At 43.2% G+C, this 18,202-nt stretch overlaps 1 protein-coding gene across 1 annotated transcript in view; it reads left to right on the forward strand.

Moving 5' to 3' along the window:
* Cfap61 (cilia and flagella associated protein 61) overlaps positions 1-18,202 on the forward strand; it is a 276,129-nt gene that overhangs the window by 203,105 nt on the left and 54,822 nt on the right. Inside the window, exons 24-26 of the mRNA XM_029536666.1 lie at positions 7,257-7,584; positions 9,804-9,895; positions 17,192-17,397. Of these exons, the coding sequence (XP_029392526.1) occupies positions 7,257-7,584; positions 9,804-9,895; positions 17,192-17,397 (626 nt within the window). The remainder of the gene's footprint in view (positions 1-7,256; positions 7,585-9,803; positions 9,896-17,191; positions 17,398-18,202) is intronic.

Genomic DNA, 18,202 nt, shown 5'->3' on the forward strand with positions numbered 1-18,202 from the left:
TGTCTCTAGCTGCATATGTAGCAGAAGATGGCCTAATCGGCCATCACTGGGAAGATAGGCCCCTTGGTCTTGCAAACTTTATATGAACTAGCACATTGGAAGGTCAAGGCCAATTAGTGGGAGTGGGTGCTTAGGGGAGCAGGGGCGGGGGGGGGATATAGGGAACTTTCGGGATAGCATTTGAAATGTAAATAAAGAAAATAATAATAATTAAAAAAAAGAAAAAAAAGAAAAAAATTAACTGAAGAAAGAAGTCACCTACTGCCCACCAAAGTAGGGGTACTAGTTTAAGTAGAGGTACTAGTTTACATTTCCACAAGCACTTTATTGAAAAGCTCTGAGTGCTCTGACACTTAGAACCCTCAGTGCTCTGCCTTAGGCACTTCGAGTGTGTCCCATGGCATACAGCTGCATTTGTAGTTTGTGCTTTCCTAGGTAAGGATAGAGGCATGGCCTCAGGCACTCATTGGCCCTGCAGGGATTCCTTTTATCAAGTGTCTAGCCTGTTGTAAATGGATTAAATCTGGTTTCCCTGATTGATTGTGGATAATAATCAATGTGCGATTTAAATAAACACTGTACTCTGAAACATGGCTAAATTTATCTTCTAGCTCTGAGGGTTGGTTCCTAAATGCTTAAACGTACAGTGCAAGCAGTATGCTTGATGGATAATGTTGTGAAGAAGTCATTTACTACTCCCTTTGTGGTGCTTAGACTTTTTTATTCAAATCTTTGTTCTGTTCTACTGTCCAGCACCTGCAGTCCAATGCTGGTGAGGAGGTCCCTGCATTGTTCCGCATCTCAGGAGAGAGCGCCAGGCCATCCTGTCAGTAAGGGGTTGCTGTGGACTTCGTTAGTATCGTTTATCAGATGGAGGAAGTAACCATTTGTTCAGTTTGCCCAGAAGTTTTCTCAATGGATGTTGAGCTTCATCATGTGTATTTCCAGTAGCTTTCAAAGGAGTCATAGTCTTTCCTCTCTAGTGTACAAATACAGTGGATTGCATTGATTATGTTTCCAGAATTTCAACACAGTCTAATTTCTGGAACAACTCTTAATTACTCACGGTTATCCATCTAAGTATGGCTTAGTTTTATTTGTTAGCATATTTTAGAATTATTTTTGGATGATTCAGAATTATTTTGAGGCAAAGATGCATACCGCTGTAGGGTTTGGAAGTCTGAGCGCTGCTAGCTGTGTGGAATGCTAGGTGATGTTTGTTCCCGCTGCATCGTCTTAAAAGGCCGGTGTGAGGCTGACATTACTTCTTTGAATGTTAATAAAGTTGGCCAGTGAAACTATCTAGGAGTGGAACACATAGTGTAGGAAAGGTTTTGAGGACAAATTCAATTTCTCTTCTAGGTAAAAGGGTACTCGGGGTTTCTACTTCCTTATGCCAATTTTGGCAGATTATAATATTTAAGTAATTTATTTGTTTCATTTAAGTTGGTCAAAATTCATGGCATTTGGCTGGGAAGATGGCTCAGTTGGTTAAATATTTGACATGTAAGCTTAAGGGGCTGAATTTGGATCTCCAGCACACATGTAAATAAATGACCGAGTGCCATGTTGCATGCCTGCAATCACAGTACATGGCACATGCAGTTGTGCAGATCCTCAGAAACCAATGACCAGAGAGTCTAGTCAAGTTGTCCAGCTCCAGATTCAGCAAGAGACCCTGAAGCTAAACAAACAAACAAACACACAAACAAAATGTTGTCATTTCTTTCCTTGTTTTGTTTTGTTTTGCTTTGTTTTGTTTTGTTGAGATAGGGTTTCTCTGTGTAGCCCTGGCCATACTGGAACTTGCTGTGTAGACTATGCTGACCTTGAACTCAGAGAGATCTTCCTGCTTCTACTTCCCAAGTTCTGGGATTAAAGGCATGTGCCACCACTGCCCGGCTCCATTTATTTTCTCAATGGTAGCCATTCTTACTGAAGTGAGATAGACTATTAGAGTAGTTTTACTTTGCGTTTTGCCCTTGGCTAAGGATGTGGAATGCCTTTTCAAGTACTTACTGGTCATTTCTACTTCTTTTGAGAGCTGTCATATAGATTATCAGCACATTCCTGTCTTCCTTTCTGTCCCAGGAACCTCGAAAGCCGCGTTTAGCTTTTCAGTCTTTGGGCTCAGTGAGTTCTTTTGCCCTCCACCTCCACAACTCCCCAGATCATATACCCTGTGAGGGGACTAATGTTTTACCTATGTAGATGTCTCCCGGTGTATTGAGACTAAAATCTAACCACACCCTGGGCTCAGTACAGACTTGGGACCCATCTTCATACTTTCAAGACCTTCTGATTTCAATCAGTCTCATGCAAGCACACCGCTGTGGAGATCAAGTACCCCTCTGGACCTTTAAAGGTCTCAGTCTCTGCAACAGTGAATGCAGATAGGTAGGCCCAGAGATTGACACTTTTCACACTGACACATTTCGAGCCCAGAAACTGCAGGGTATTCTCAGTCAGCTCAATCTATTCTTGCCCACTGAGGATGAGGTGTCTCGCCTGTGCGCAGCCCCGTGTGAGAGGAGCCTCCATCTACCTACCTCCTGTCTTCATCAAGTCAGCATCCATCTCTCCTGCTCTACAATGGCTCCTCTGGGTCTTCCCTCACCCAGTGACTCTGACAGCAAAACTGAGATTCCCTGATGCAGCTCTGTTTGTAACAATAGTTTATCTTTCTTTCTTTTTCTTTTTTTCTTTTCTTTTCTTTTCTTTTCTTTTCTTTTTTTCTTTTCTTTTCTTTTCTTTTCTTCCTTCCTTCCTTCCTTCCTTTCTTTTTTTTTTTTTTGTGTGTGTTTGTTTTCGAGACAGGGTTTCTCTGTGTAGCCCTGGCTGTCCTGGAACTCGCTTTGTAGACCAGGCTGGCCTCCAACTCAGAAATCCACCTGTCTCTGCCTCCCAAGTGCTGGGATTAAAGGCGTGCGCCACCACGCCCGGTTAGTTTATCTTTCAAGATAGCATCCCAGTGCACCCGGAGTCACACATCGAGACAAAGTAGGATTTATTGCTACTCACTGGCACATGTACCAGAGAAGTCATTTTCTTCCCAAAACTGGTGATGGGCTCTGAGGCTTGTGGGGGCTGTAGGCCTTTCCTGAGAGTAGGACTGTCCATCTTCATTCTGGCTTTTGTCCCATCTCTCCCTCCCCTTCTCAGGGTGGGCCAAGGCTACATTATCATTACCATTCTGCATCCTACTTTGTGGTTATCTTATCCTTTGTCCACATATACTTTCACTTCCTTTGTGAGTTTCCAAGGCCCACTCTCATTTCCTCTCTTCAGAATGGAGATATTATTATCATGATCATCGTCATCTTCATCATCTCTGCTTCACCAGCCATCTTATCTGGAAGTCTCCCACCTCATTTATTTCCGACACTGACGAACTGAGTTCCGTCCCCATTCCCCTCTATCTTAAGCCAGCTAAAATGGAGACCTGTCGATTTTATTGATTTTTTTTTCAAAGATAACAATCAAAGCTTACTTCTCAGTAAAGGCAGCTCCTTTTCTCTTCCACAGTTTTGTTCTCCGTGACTAGCCTGCTCCTCCTGCATTGGATCCTCTTTGTCCTCTTTTCTGCTTCTGTCAGGTAGAGTCGTAAGTCATCAATAGTATTTTTTTTTAAATACTGCCCTCAGTTTGCCTCAACATTTTAGCTGCCTCTCAAAAAATTTTAATGTATTGAATTTTTCCTAGCACTTTGGCAAAAATATTGTCTGCCTTCCTTATGATTCTTTATTAACCCTGGATTATGTATCATTTGGTTTCAGATTTCATGATTTCCTACAAAGCATGTTTTAGTTGATTTTTAATTCAATGCTGCTGTTGACCATTATCCAATCCCTTAAGAAGAAGGAGGGATGTATTTTATGTCTAAGAGAATGTAGAATTTTGTGTACATGCCATTAGTAAGTATTCAGTAACTATTGGTTCTGTAAATAATAACTAGTTCTATATGGCTGGTATTGCTGCTGGATTCTCTTTACTGATATTTACTTTATTTCGCCAGTGGTTTGGGACTAAATACAGTAATTACTAGGGGTAACATTATTAAAATCTCATATTATTTTAGAACTTTCTGTTTCTCTCTTTAATTCCATTCTTTTCCGTTCCTTGCCTGCTATTGAGCCCATGAACTGTTAAAGCTTGGCTATCTACCTTGTGAGTTGTGACCTTATCACTATGGAATATACCGGGCTGTTCAGGCTCTGCTTCCCTGCCCATTCACAACCTGTGGATCCTGGGCAGAGAATGGAGGGAAGAACCTCAGGGGGTGGTGAGTGTGAAGAGAACAGACTCTCCAGAGGCAGCTTTGGCAAGACAGCTCAGTTTAATGGGGGAAACAAAAGCTAGTTAACCCTCTGGGACATGGGATGAGTAGGGGCTATTGAGTGAGTGTACATCATTGGCCTGGGCCAGGGTGCTGGGGATGCCTCATTAGCATAAGGAGGAATTCCAGGTGCCAATTGGACAGGACCTGATAGTGGGAGAGGAGATTTAATCTGGCTACTGGGCTATATGACCTCTTGGTTTCTGCAGTGCTGAGGACCAAGCCCTAGGGTTTTACATTCTAGGGAAGAATGCTACCAACTCCTTTATGTCCCCGCCTCCTGGCTTCATGGTTTAAAGAACTAAGACACCTATTTTATGTCTGTATGGATATTTTTCTCATTTTTGTAGCTCTTTCTTTTGTTTTTGAAAATATGGGTCTCCCTTTGCCTAAATATCTTCTGTCAGTGCTTTGTGTATGATCAGTCTGATAGCAATAAATACTTATATTTGTAAATGAAAATATTTGAAAATGTGCTTATTTCTACTGGATATAGAATTTGGGGCTAACAGGTATCTCTCCAACTTTGAATTTGTTTCTTACCATATTACCATAGTATTATTTTAGTATTGTAGCATTTTGACTTAAAAGTTTGTGGACATTGAAGACATTGTCCCCTTTGGATGTCATCCATCATTTCCTCTGTGTGTGGCTTCAGGGCTTTCTCTTTGACATTGATGTGCAGAAGTTTGATGCAATTGATGGTTTATATTTATTATGTTTTAAGTTTTAATCTTACCTGTGGTTCACTGAGTTTCTTGAGTCTATAAATCCATGGCTTTTGCTAAAATTTTAGCAAATTCTTGGCCATTATTTGGCCCCATTCTTCTCTTCTACTTTAATTACATCCCCAGTTATATATAGTGTTTCCTGAGGCTTTAAAGCTGTGCTTTTTTTAAAAATAGATTTTCTTCTCTTTGTTCTTATAACCAGAAAAATCTGTTGATATTATTTCAAAATTTACTCTTTCTTTTATTAGGGGCTCTCTTTCTTTTATTTTATCATAAAATGCCTATAACCCACCCTCTTTTAGAAGCTCCCAAATATGGAAAATTAGTCCCACACTGGTCATTTCGGCTTTTTATAGTCATACACAATCTCTGAGACTTTAAATAGTCATCAGGACCCTTGGTCACAGCCCTTCCATTTTGACTAGACTTTATGGTTATTTTGTGTGGGAGAGCCTGTCTCAAGGCATGGCTCCTCCATTCCTGAAGCAGGGTTGCCTGGAAACTAGTGAGGCAGACAAACAGCTGACACAGTGATGTTAGACCTGGATCTGAGGAGATAGGGTCGAATCTGCACATGTGGACGGATGAGATCTAGCAAATCTTTGTTAGATTCGCTGGTTCACCTTTCAGTGTGGAACTACTGCTGTGCAAAATCCAATTGCAACGAAAGTGGTGTGTGCCCCAGAGCCGTGTGGGTAACAGCAGCACAGTGCTGATAATCCTCACAGCTAAAAAAATTACGATAAAAGTATTTGTTAAATGTGTTACTACACCATAGCCAACAAAGTTCAGAAAACCACTAACAGGAAGAACTTTTGTGGATGATTTTGAAGAATGTCAGAGATTCGAGAGGTGAAGGATACTGTTTTTATGCGTAACTGATGTCAACTCTCTCTGCTTTTATGTAGGTAGAAATCTGTTTTACCTAAGTGGGGAAAGGGAAGAAGTGAAAAGTGTGTAGGGAAACACAGGCTTAGAGGCAGAAGAGACTCAGAGAGATGAAGGCCCCTGTGGCTACTAGTCATACCCCCTGCCTGCTGTTCCAGGGCAGCAAGCAGTAGGGCAAGAGCCAGCCTGGTAGATACAGCATATAACTCTCTGGGACATCCTTCAGTGTCATTGCTGGGCTTTCAGCCTGACGAGATGGCTAAGAGTGTAGAGACTCTCGCTGCCAAGGCTAATGACCTACACTTGATTCCTAGGACCCACATTATGGATAAAGCAAACTGACTCCCACTTGTCCTGTGACGTCCACATGCAAGCTACAGAATACACACTCAGGCATACGTACACACACAATACGTAAATAAAATGTAGTTACTGTTTAAAGGATTGCTGCATTTAAAACTCATGAATGTACCGATCTGAAGGTTGAAGAGAAGATGAGGTGACTCCAAGAAGGAAGCTTGAGAGACCTGTGTCAGACACAGGGGAATGAGCTGGAAAAGGCCACAGTGGCAACTTTTTAAGTGTTCCCACAGGGGAACCATGGCCTGTACCGACGAACACCTTCTTACAGAGCGAAAATTCTCATCCCTGTGCTAGCTCCCCTCACTTGATGTCTTTCTTTTTCCTATCGTGTATAAGCTGAATGACAAGGAATGGTGTAGGATGATCTTAATGTGCTCTTCGTAAAGGTCTGGAATCTCCTCTGCTTCCCTCCCTTTGTATCCCCACCTCTTTCACACAGAGTTATGATAAACTGTCAGTGGACATTTTCTGTACCCTGAAGACTGTTCACACTCTGGGGCAAGTGAAATCAAGAGCAATACCCAGTAGAGTACCTGCCCAGCTTCATGATCCCCAGCCAGAAACACAAAAAGGAGTAACCGGTTGTCTTAGTTACTTTTCTACCACTATGAAAAGACATCATGGCTAAGGCAAATTTATAAAAGGAAACATTTGACTGGGCTCCTCTACAGTTTCAGAGTTATTAGAGTCTATGACCACCAGGCAGGTATGGCACGGCACTGGAGCAGAAGCTGAGATCTACAAGCAGGAGGCAAAGAGAGAAAGCTGAGAATTTTGTGGGATTTGCAAATCCCACCCTCAGTGACATACCACCCCCAACAAGGCCACACCTTCTAATCCTTTCCAAACAGTTCCATCAAAGTATGAGCCTGTAGAGGCCATTCTCATTCAGAAAACCACACCCATTAATGATGTGGTTTTCCTTCTTTGCTTTGCAGGCGTTCTTCAGCTTCTACAAGAAGAACGTGGATTACGAAACATTTAAAGCATTTAATGATGCATGCCTTGTCTATGATGGCCGACTTGTGATTGACACCACCTTCCACACCAACGACATAGCCATCCGAGCTGCTGGTTCCCTCACCAAATTCTCCAACCGATATTACTCAAATGAGTGGACTCACAGCAATTTCAGTTCCAAAGAAATTGGCTTTCAGCTAGCTGCAGCTATGCTCAGTCTCTTTGACCCAACCCTTGAGCCTATGACTGAACCACCAGCTGACCTTGACCGCCTCATCCCCATGTACAAGGGAGCCAAGATCCAAGGTATGTAGAAGGTTCCTTTTTTCCTCCTCATTTGATGAAATCAGCCATGTTTTTCTTAGACATATCTCTTGGTCTTTAATGGTCTGTTATGGAGGTGGAGTAGGAGCCCATCACCTTGCTTTGGCATCTAGGGTAAACACACTAATATCATTATTCTGTCCTTTGCACATTGGACATGTATGAGGGTTTCCTTCCTAACAGTCCCCATTTTGTAGACTGGAAAATCATCAGTAACTAGCTTAGAGATCTCAGGGACGGTGGACAGTGGTTTGCCTTGACATCATATCCTAAGTTTCCATCCTTGTCATAAGTTCCAAGATGAAGAGACCCTTCCACAGTCCATTCCTTAGCCTTCTCTCTAAATATTTATATGTTTGGGTTTTTTTTCTGTGTATGGTTGTGCTGCCTTAAGTCTATGTACCACATGTATGTGGATGCTGGAAAAGGGCATAGAATACCCTGAAGTTTGAATTGTAGACAGTTGTTAGTCGCTGTATGGGTGCTGGAAACCCACAGTCACCTGCAAAGTAGCAAGCATCCTTTACCATGAGCTGTCTTTCCAGCTAGCCTGCTCTCTTCACAGATTGGTTCAGCCATTTACAGCTGAGAAATAGCCCATTTTCACTCCCCAAGACTTGTTGACCCCTAAGAAGATAATTTCATATGTAAGGTGGCTTTTTTGCATTTATTTCATGCTTAACTTATTCCTGAATCCCAAGCTTTTGTTTATTCATTTTCTTCTGGTGTATCTTTTTCTTCTTAGAAACAATTTGTTCCCTTTTTATGGTGATCCTCTTTATGTGGCAGAGGGAAGTGGTTGTGTAGGTTAATGCAACCAAGAGTTCTTTAAGTTCAAAGACATGCCTTGGTTCCTTGTTGGCTTGGATATGTTCAATGACTACAACATCTATATCCAACACTTTGAGTTCAGATTTTTGTACACCAGGAATTAAGCTCTCTTCAGGGGCCATCAATCCTGTGTCCAGCCCTACTATTTGGTTTGGGCACATCTACAGAATCTATCATTATGCCACCAGCATGGTGCACATAACTCCCTCAAAATTACATCCTTCAGATACTTGGTAGCTTTTAGGATTTGCATACCTTGGATGGCCTAGACAGTTTCATGGGTATTCCGAAGCAAATGTAAGGATATGAACCTCTTGATCTACCTGCTTTTGTAGAATTTTCTGAGTCAAGAGAGGAGTAAACCATTTTTACAGGTCACCTTGAACTGCCCGCAGGAAGAGGAAAACAGGTTTTTATTATGTTGAGAGGAAAAAGAGATAGGAGAAGAGATATTTTAAAACCATGTCTTTAGACGTTGTAGACCTTACCACCAGAAACCCCCCACATAGTTACAGAATTCCATGTGCACTGCTGGGAGGTTCCCAGGCTAAGTTGCAAAGCACGAATATATAAGCCCTGAAGATATTTACGAACCCTGTTCTAGTAAATGGAATACCAGGCCGAGGAGACCAAGGTCCACATTCCACCCCGTCTTCCTCCTGCTAAGGTAGTACCTGCTCTGCTTCTCCTCTGGGTGAGGCCTTAGGAAATGACCTCAGGCAGGTAGGAGAACAGAGACCCTCAGAGAAGAGGTTGGTCAGACTCAAGCTTATCGACAAAATACTAAGGATTTTACGATAATAGTTTTCTAAAGCATTGAGCTAGGAACTTTGTTAAGTATCCATAGAAAATATAGATTTTAATATTTTGTTTATTTGGAGGAATGTTGAAAATGGCAGCTGGGCGTGGTGGCACATGCCTTTAATCCCAGCACTCGGGAGGCAGATGCAGGCGGATTTCTGAGTTCGAGGCCAGCCTGGTCTACAAAGTGAGTGCCAGGACAGCCAGGGCTATACAGAGAAACTCTGTCTCGAAAAACCAAAAAAAAAAAAAAAAAAAAAAAAAAAGGAATGGCAAGTCCATGGCAACATCTTGGAGCTTTTGGTCTGGTTTGGTAGCTGTGGGTTAGAGTACAGGGAGGTGCAGGAAGTCACAGGGCACATCTCTGCTCATCTTGGCCTGGTGGCTATATTATAGGGTATTGATTTGACTAATTAAAACTCAACCACTCTAGGGCCTACCTTGCTAATTGGCTGCAGTTTCAGGAGCAGACATTATAGACATCTCCATGTGTTTTTTGATGAAATATGAACTGTTCTCTACCGAACCAATAATTCCTTTCTGATATGGACACCTGCCATTTCCTCTAGGAGGGATTCTTCCTGGGTCTTATCATTATCTGCATATTTCCAAACCTGCCATCCCAACTCCTTTGGATCTACAAAGGTCACAGCCTGATTTTGTAAGTATTGACCTTGAGTTTTACTGTACCTCTGTTCATAAAATCTTTATTGATGGGAGGGAAATTTTTTGACTCAAAGTCTTTGGTTCACATATCATACACCTACTCTGCATGTCAAGATTCAAAATGGTCCCTAACGGTCTTTGCTCTTCACACCAACATGTGGTGCACTCCCAAAGGGAGCAGAACTGACCGGTGTGGCCTGCAAAGTACTGTAGAGATAACTGTGTGTGGTTTCCAAGGCTATATCAATGTTGCGAAGATACTATAACTCCACCTTGCCCTTTTCCAGATTGTCAACTGCCATAGGGTAGGGTTTCCCAAGCAACCCTTTGGCGAGGTCTGTATGGTAACACCAGCTGTATGAGTGACCTGCCTTAGAATCGGTGCCATTCAAGTCTTTAGATGCCTCTTGATCCACCCAAACCCTTGACAGAAAGCCTAGAAGACTTTGAGTTCCCAGGAAAGCCACCCCCCACCTCTAACTCCCACAGATCATGAGATAATTAAGTTTATTGGTGCGTTAACATATGTTTTCTTAATAGACTTATAAAGAGTAGTTTTAATTTCATAACAAACTCAAGCAAAAGTTACAGTGATTTTTCTGGATTCTCCTTGTTCCCCTGCCCCCCCCCCAAGCAACTACCTACATCCCCCACCAATGTGGCACAGCCATCAGAGCGGATGGGCCTTCATCAGCTCATCATTATCGGCAGACCCCTTAGCTCTCATGAGGATTGGCTCTAGGTGCTTGTGCATTCTGAAGGGCCGTTACAATGCATCTACCACCACAGTGCCACACAGAGCCCTACTAAAAACTCCTCTGTGTCCCATCCTTCATTCCTTCTGCACCATGAAGGGCTGGGAACCTTTAACCTTCATTGTCTCCAAAGTTGACATTTGTATCAGTTACTCTTCTTATTTCTGTGACCAAACACCTGACAATAAGCGGCTTGTGGGTGTATTTGAACCCACAGCTTGAGGATACAGTCCTCATTACAGAGAAGGCAGGAACTTGAGGTGGTAGTCAAATTACATTCACAATGAGAAAGCAGAGAGACAGAGATGCTCATGCCCTGCTTTGTCTATAGTATAGGACCCCAGCCTGTGGAATGCTGCCATCCTCACAAAACCTAACCTAGAAACTCCCTTACTGGCATGCCCAGGGCTTTGCTTCTGTGGTGACCCTAAATTCCATCAAATTGACAATTTACCAATTAACCAACACATCAAATCATTGTAACCACCACATGTGGCCTTTCAGATTGGCTTATTTCACCTAGTAATATACATGTAAGTTCCTTCTGTGTCTTTTCACGCCATGTAGCCCATTTCCTTAAATACTGAGTGATATTGTATTATTATCTAGGTGTACCACAGTTAACCTACTGAAGATCAGTAAGCCATTGTTAAGTTTTGATACACAGTCAGGCTGTAAACATCTGCCCTTGTAACTCTGGGGAAAGCATATTCTTTGGACCAGGCATATTCTTTGGCCCAACTGTTTTCCTCCCATCCATGAATTACACAGAAAGGCCATCTGGGAAAGGTAGGAGCTGTGGGTGGGACTTCTTATTGGCTGGCCAATTGGAGAGCCCCTCAGGTAACCTCCTCTGCCAGAAGTTCCCTGGCTTGCCTCTTGTCAAACAGTGACTCCCTTTCTCTCGTGTCACTTTTGAATTTTCCCTATTGAGGCAGAACCTCTGTTCCATTGTCTTCTGAATATTTTTGAGAAATATTCAGACTTGACCAACTTAACATAAAGATATTTCTCAGATTTTCTTAGAGAGAGGGCCAACCATGTGGCAGGTTCTGGTCAATCTGATATAAGTAGACTATACTAGAAAAATCCTTAAACACTAGAAGAAAAGGGGGTATTCAAAGTGTCACAAGGCATTGGCTCCTAGCTCCTCCCCATTCGGAAGCAGAGTCCCTCTTCCATTTGCTTCTCATGGACTTTGAATGAGTCACTCCACTTGTCTTCGTTCCTGGAGCTATTACTGATCCTTTGTACAAAGCAAACCATTCCTGATCATTTACAGTGCTTGGAACAAAGCAGGTGGCCAGTTACTGTAAAAAAAATCTTGTAAATCCTGCTTCCTTATAATAGCAAAACTTCTTTCTTCTAGGAAAAAGGACATATGGTATTTTCTTTTAACTTTTCTTACCCCCATGCTTTGGGGGACTGTTTGGTGTTTTTCTACCGTGTCATGCTATCTAGCTCAAGAGTTGGCCTCAAACTTGCACTTTCTTTCCCTAGCCTCCTTCTGAGATGGAGATTGCAGTCAAACACCATTGTGCCCTGCCTTCACATTCCTTCAGGTGTCCAGGATACAGAGAGTTCACAGGCTGGCTTCTTTTGTTACCATAGATAAGCAACATGCACCTAATCCATACAAGGGCTAGGAAATGCTGGGCTTGATTTAAGACCAAACCAGAGCCTTCAATGGACGCTGTATGATTCTTCCCGTGTCTACCATGGCTCTGCACTCTTTACGTCAAGTCAGAATGCACAGAAGGGGTTTCGGATAATGAGAATCTTAATAATGGTACAACTCAAATAGATTCTTTGGCTGGTACTGTGACAGTATTTGAACAGGACCCCTGGCTTTAATTAACCATTTTGCCAAGTGGGCTTCCTTCTTAATTAGTACAGAAGTTCTAAACAGATTTTTTTTTCCATTTTATTTTCTAAGAAAAAAAAATGTAGGATGGCTCCATGGCAGTCTTTTGGAGTTGCAATTAATTTATGCAAAATTATTGCCAAAAATGGTCAGGCAGTCACCTAAATACAGCCAGCTGATCAAGAGTGTAGCCCACCGAAGATGCTTCCCCCCCGTAGGGAAACTGAATTACTATTCTTACAACGGACATGGTCCAGACCTACCTTAGACTTTTCTAGTTCTCAGTAAGTGGAATGGTAAAGTAAGAAGTCACTTCTGTCATCCATAAGCTCTTCTTACCATAATCCTTCACGAAAGAATAGACCCCGAGGCACCTCCAGAATGAACTGATTTACACATTCTGGCCCACATGCTTGGTTGGCTTGTGTGCCACAAAGTAAAGAAATTTGTCACAACAAATTCTGCCTTGGATACTATGACATTTTTAAATCATGTGTTTGTCACAAGAGCTGGGGGACTTGGTTTCTCAAACACCGAGGCTGATTAATCCTGTGTCTTCTTCCATTTGGTGTGAACTCCAGAGTGATTTTCTGGCCTATATAATCCAGGGGTCTGGGGGTGGGGGAACCAGGGCAGCAAGCATCAGTAGGAATGGACAGTACTGTGGGTGCTCGCTCGGTAGCTGAGAGGCCAGCTTGGGTGTGAATTCTCTTTAATATCGATGTGCAATATCTCAAGGCATTACGAGTTTCCAGACTGCTCCCACCCCGCCCTCAGCCATGCTAAAGCATTGCCAAGGCTCATTAAGATTGATACAGTGTGCCTTCTGTAGCTAAGATCAGTCACCAGCAAGACCTCCTCCCTGTTCCTTTCTCTAGAGTGGCTGTTTACTGGATAGGCTTTTCAAGCCCGGGTCACAGTGTAGCATGATGTGTTTATGACGACGCTGATACCACAGAGTTTCGGCCATTAAAAAAATAAATCAATCAAATCAAATCATGGCGCTGGAAACGATGTTAAAGCTACCACCCTCATGCAACAGGTTGCCAATGAGTGGTATGTCCTGCTCAGATACTGGTTGGCCCCTGGCCAGCAAGCTACCAGATATATCCTTAACAGTTCGTCATGTCCCCACTGCTATAGCAACTAACCATCCCCCCAATCTTGAAGTGCCAAGCTTAGCGGGTAGAGCCCATGACAGCCTCCAGAACACAGAGGAGATGTCCATAACTGAGTATGGGGTAGCCAGCAAAGTTCCTTGCAAAGCCACCTTTCCATCGCCCACATGGGAGGCTCACAAAGTCAGTCTCTTCGGTAGCTGCATACCCTTTTCTCAGTCACTCAGCATAAAGAAACATTAAAGGAGGAGGCAGCGGCCCAGACCTTGTGGGATCACTGTCCCTGTTCTCCAGTGACCAGGGAGATGCTAGCAGCCAGCATCACATCAGCAGCAATACTGTGGGGGTGGGATGGGCTGGCTGGGACCCCCCAAGCTACTTTCCTAGGAATATTTCTAGTATCTTGCAAGTTCTGCTTTACTGCTTGACCTCTCACTCAATGCTCACTCAACCCTCACAGGCTTGTGGTGTTCCAGCTTCTTCCCCAAATCGTCCCTTTCTGCCAAGGGGTCAGTAGGCTAACTCTCAAACTGCTGATGACAAACCCGGAGAGTCTAGTCTGCATTTTATCCAGGAAAGACACTGGCTTAGCCAGGGCAGTCACAAAACATCATGACCAAGAAGCAAGTTGGGGAGGGAAGGGTTTATTCAGTTTTCATTTCCACATTGCTGTTCATCACCAAAGGAAGTCAAGACTGCAACTCACACAGGGTAAGAACTTGGAGGCAGGAGCTGATGCAGAAGCCATGGAGGGAGGCTGCTTACTGGCTTGCATCCCCTGGCTTGCTTAGCTTACTTTCTTATAGAACCCAGGACTACCAGCCCAGGGATGGTCACCCACAATGGGCCCTCCCCCATTAATCACTAATTGAGAAAATGCCCTATAGCTGGATCTCATGGAGGCATTTCCTCAAGGGAGGCTCCTTTCTCTGAGATAACTCTGTGTGTCAAGTTGACCCACAAAACCAGCCAGTACAAATGACCCCTATGACCTTTGGCTGCGTGACCTCTGTCTTAGGGTTTTACTGCTGTGAAAGATACCATGACCAAGGCAACTCTTATGAGGACAACATTTAATTGGGGCTGCTTACAGGTTCAGAGGTTCGGCCCATTATCATCAAGATTGGAAGCAAGACAACAACTAGCCGTTCATGGTACAGGAGGAACTGAGAGTTCTACATCTTCATCTGAAGGCCACTAGCAGAATACTGACTTCCATCCTAGCTAGGATGAGGGTCTTAAAGCCCATGCTCAGAGTGACACACCTACCCCAACAAGGCTACAGCTCCAAATTGTGCCACACCCTGGGCCAAGCAATTTCAAACCATGCCAGGCACGCAGTGGCGGTCTCTGTCTGCATACCCATGGGTACTCCAGCTCTGAAGTGGTGCTTACTATTCTGGGATGTCCAAGTAAAGTTGATGTCACGCGCTCACACGCAAGGTGGAGGGATTTGAAAGTCAAGACTCAAATGCAATGAATGAAAAACTCCCAGGAGCAGGTGGTGCTAGAGAAATGCCTCGGTGAGAGGGAAGGGTGACTGAGCAGAGACACTCTGCAGCAGAGCTCTTTCTGAGTCTTTACTGGCACCTGGGTAAAAATGCTGGGCCTTGCAGCACTTGCTTATTATCATTCCAGTGCCAGAGGCCGAGACAAGAGAATTCTAGGGGGTTGCTGGCCAGCCAGTTTAGCCCAGTCTGATAGCTCCAGGCCAACGAGAGCCCATCCCCCCGCCTACCAAAAAACGGGTCTAGGTGGCTCCTGAAGAACATACAGAGTTGACTTTTTTTGCCTCTACGTGCATCCACACACATGCACATACACATACAGACACACACATTCACACCACACACACACACACACACACACACATGCATTTTAATTTTAATGATGACCCCCAAAATGAAGAATACTCTGCTCTTTAGTGTGATCCATTTTGAAAATAGAAAATGTTCTGCTGACACAGTTTCTTCCCATGAATGTCTTTACATGTGGCCACCAGCCTCCTCCTTGAGACAACACTGCTCAGCTTCTTTCCAATGCTATCAGCCCCATCCTTTAAATGTCCAGTCTATGGTATTTGAAGCTGAGCTAGAGTCTTGTCTGCAGATGTGTCTCCCAGTATGACCCCACAATGCCCACCAGTTGCCTCAGTTTAACCAACAAGTTAAACTGTGTGGCTTAGTGGTTTTCCTGTTGCTGTGATAAAATACTCCAAGAAAAGCAGCCTAAAGGAAAAGGGGTTTATTTTGCTGCCCCCTTTTAGGATGGGTCTTAGCACCTCAATTAACCTAACCAAGATAATTCCTCAGGAGGATGCCCAGAAGCTAACCTAAGACAAAAGATCCCTCACAGGTGTGCCTGGTGGTCTTCCCCACTGGGTCAGAGGTTCTCAACCTCCCCCCAAAGACCACCAGAAACATGAGTATTTATATTGTGATTTATAAAAATAGCAAAATTACAGTGGCGAAATATCAACAAAACTAAGCTTATGGTTGGGGAGGGAGGTCACCTCAACATGAGGAACTGTATTAAAGGATTTTGGTCTAAGGAAGGTTGAGAACCACTGTCCCAGGTAGTTCCAGATCCTGGCAAGTTGGCAGTGGTATTAACAGTTGCACCATGTGTCCCTGTTTAGATAAAACTTTCAGGTGGATCCAAGACTAAGCGAATGTTTGGGATTAAGACAAGATGAATTTGCTAAAGGTTTCTAAATGCCACATTCAAGTTCAGAGTGAACTTGACTTCAGTGCTTAACTCTGTATGCCCTCAGAAAAGCATTACTGGTATAAGAGTGAACCAAATTCAGAATCTGGAGGCAAAGTAAAAGATCAGTCACAACTAACAGCCTGTGTTTGTCTACTGAGATCAATAGGGAACGGAGCTCTAATAGGGAGCCGGTAGCTGTCAGGGCTGAAATCAAAAGTGTAATGGTGACATTGGACTACAGCAACACCCTTCCTGGTCATCAGGTTCATGTGGCAGTCAGTTTTAATACATTTCTAAGAGGCAGAATCCACACCTTGAACAACTTATAAACTAAAAGCTCATCTACACACTGTATGGGGTATGTCCTATGGGCTTCCTCCTGGGAAGTAAGTTATTATCAGTGGGCCATCCTCCTCCCCAAAGCCTGACACCAGGTTTCACCTTTTATCTGTGTCTTTTAAGTATTCTCTAAAACAACCGGAAATTCTTGTGATCACTTTGACCAAGACGTTTTCAAAATGGCTCCGTGAAATTTGACACTTCAAACCTACCATACATAGAAAAAGGAACCCCCAGTTCCTTTACTGGGTGATATACTGAGCTATAGACAATTGGTGGCTACCCAGCACTAATTGTAAAGCTTAGAACAATCTAATGACAATTTAAAATGTGATAAGGAACATTTTGCCATGAAAAATGTTGTTTCTGGCACTTCAATAGCTGTTATTAGCAACAAGATAGAACTTGCCCATTATACTTGAAAAAGTAATTGCCAAAATAAAGTTCCCCAAGTTGAGGGATGTTCTGGATACTGTTTTTCTGATCCAATCCTCATTCTCAACCAGGGTTCAGATGTAGTGACGGGTAAAGCGAAAAAGGGGACGTACTTCCGACTATACATTAACAACTATAAGTTGGTGGAGACCATCACGTGCTTTTCAAAGGAGCCTTTCCCATCCTCCAACTACATCCGCTTGTTTGGACAACATGAGCAAGTCCTCAACAACCTGTGTACTCGTTTTGATGACAAACTGATCCCAGATCTCTACAGGTACCTGGGGCGTTGACTTTGACTGTGGGCACAGATGATTACGTATGATGTTGTGTCCTGGAGTGGTATGTGTGTGGCGATGCACCAGAGAGAGACATTGGAATCCCTAAAAGAAGCTGGGGCAGCCTTGTTACAAAATAATGAATGTCAGACCACTAGCATTGGCTGGAGAGCAAAGGTTCACATGAGGAAGTACAGGAAGTTAGTTGTATCCATGCCTGGGCCTGGACCTGGATCTCAGAAGCAACGACACATGATGTTGATGTCACAGAAGTGTGAGATGAAATGATATTCAAGTCCCTTTCCACAAGTGAGTGGTAAGAGCAACAGTCTGAACCTAAGGGAAAGGCTGGAGGTTGGAATGTGGAAGAATCTGGTCTCATTAGGAATTCCTCAACCATGAGACAGGCTGCTTATGGTCCTAACCTTTTCCTTCCTAGCATGTAGATGAATGATTACTAAAGATGTTGATAAGACGATTCTTTCCCTGGCAATCTGTAGTGTGGCCTTTTTTCAGCTCCTTTCCAAGACCAAAATTACCCTGGTATCTAAATTGCACAAAGACCCAACAAAAAGAAAAAGAAAAGTATAAACCAATATTCCTTATGAACATAGGTGCAAAATTTCTTAGTAAAATATTTGCAAACTAAATCTAAGAACACATCAAAAAGATCATCATGACCAAGTAGGCTTCCTCCCAGAGATTCAGGGATGGTTCAATGTGTATAAATTGATGAATGTAATCTACCTCATAAATAGTCTGAAAGACAAAAAAAAAAAAAAAAAAAAAAAAAAAAAACCACAT

This window comes from Mus pahari, chromosome 3, assembly GCF_900095145.1.
Source record: "Mus pahari chromosome 3, PAHARI_EIJ_v1.1, whole genome shotgun sequence".
In the NCBI taxonomy this organism is placed as follows: Eukaryota; Metazoa; Chordata; class Mammalia; order Rodentia; family Muridae; genus Mus; species Mus pahari.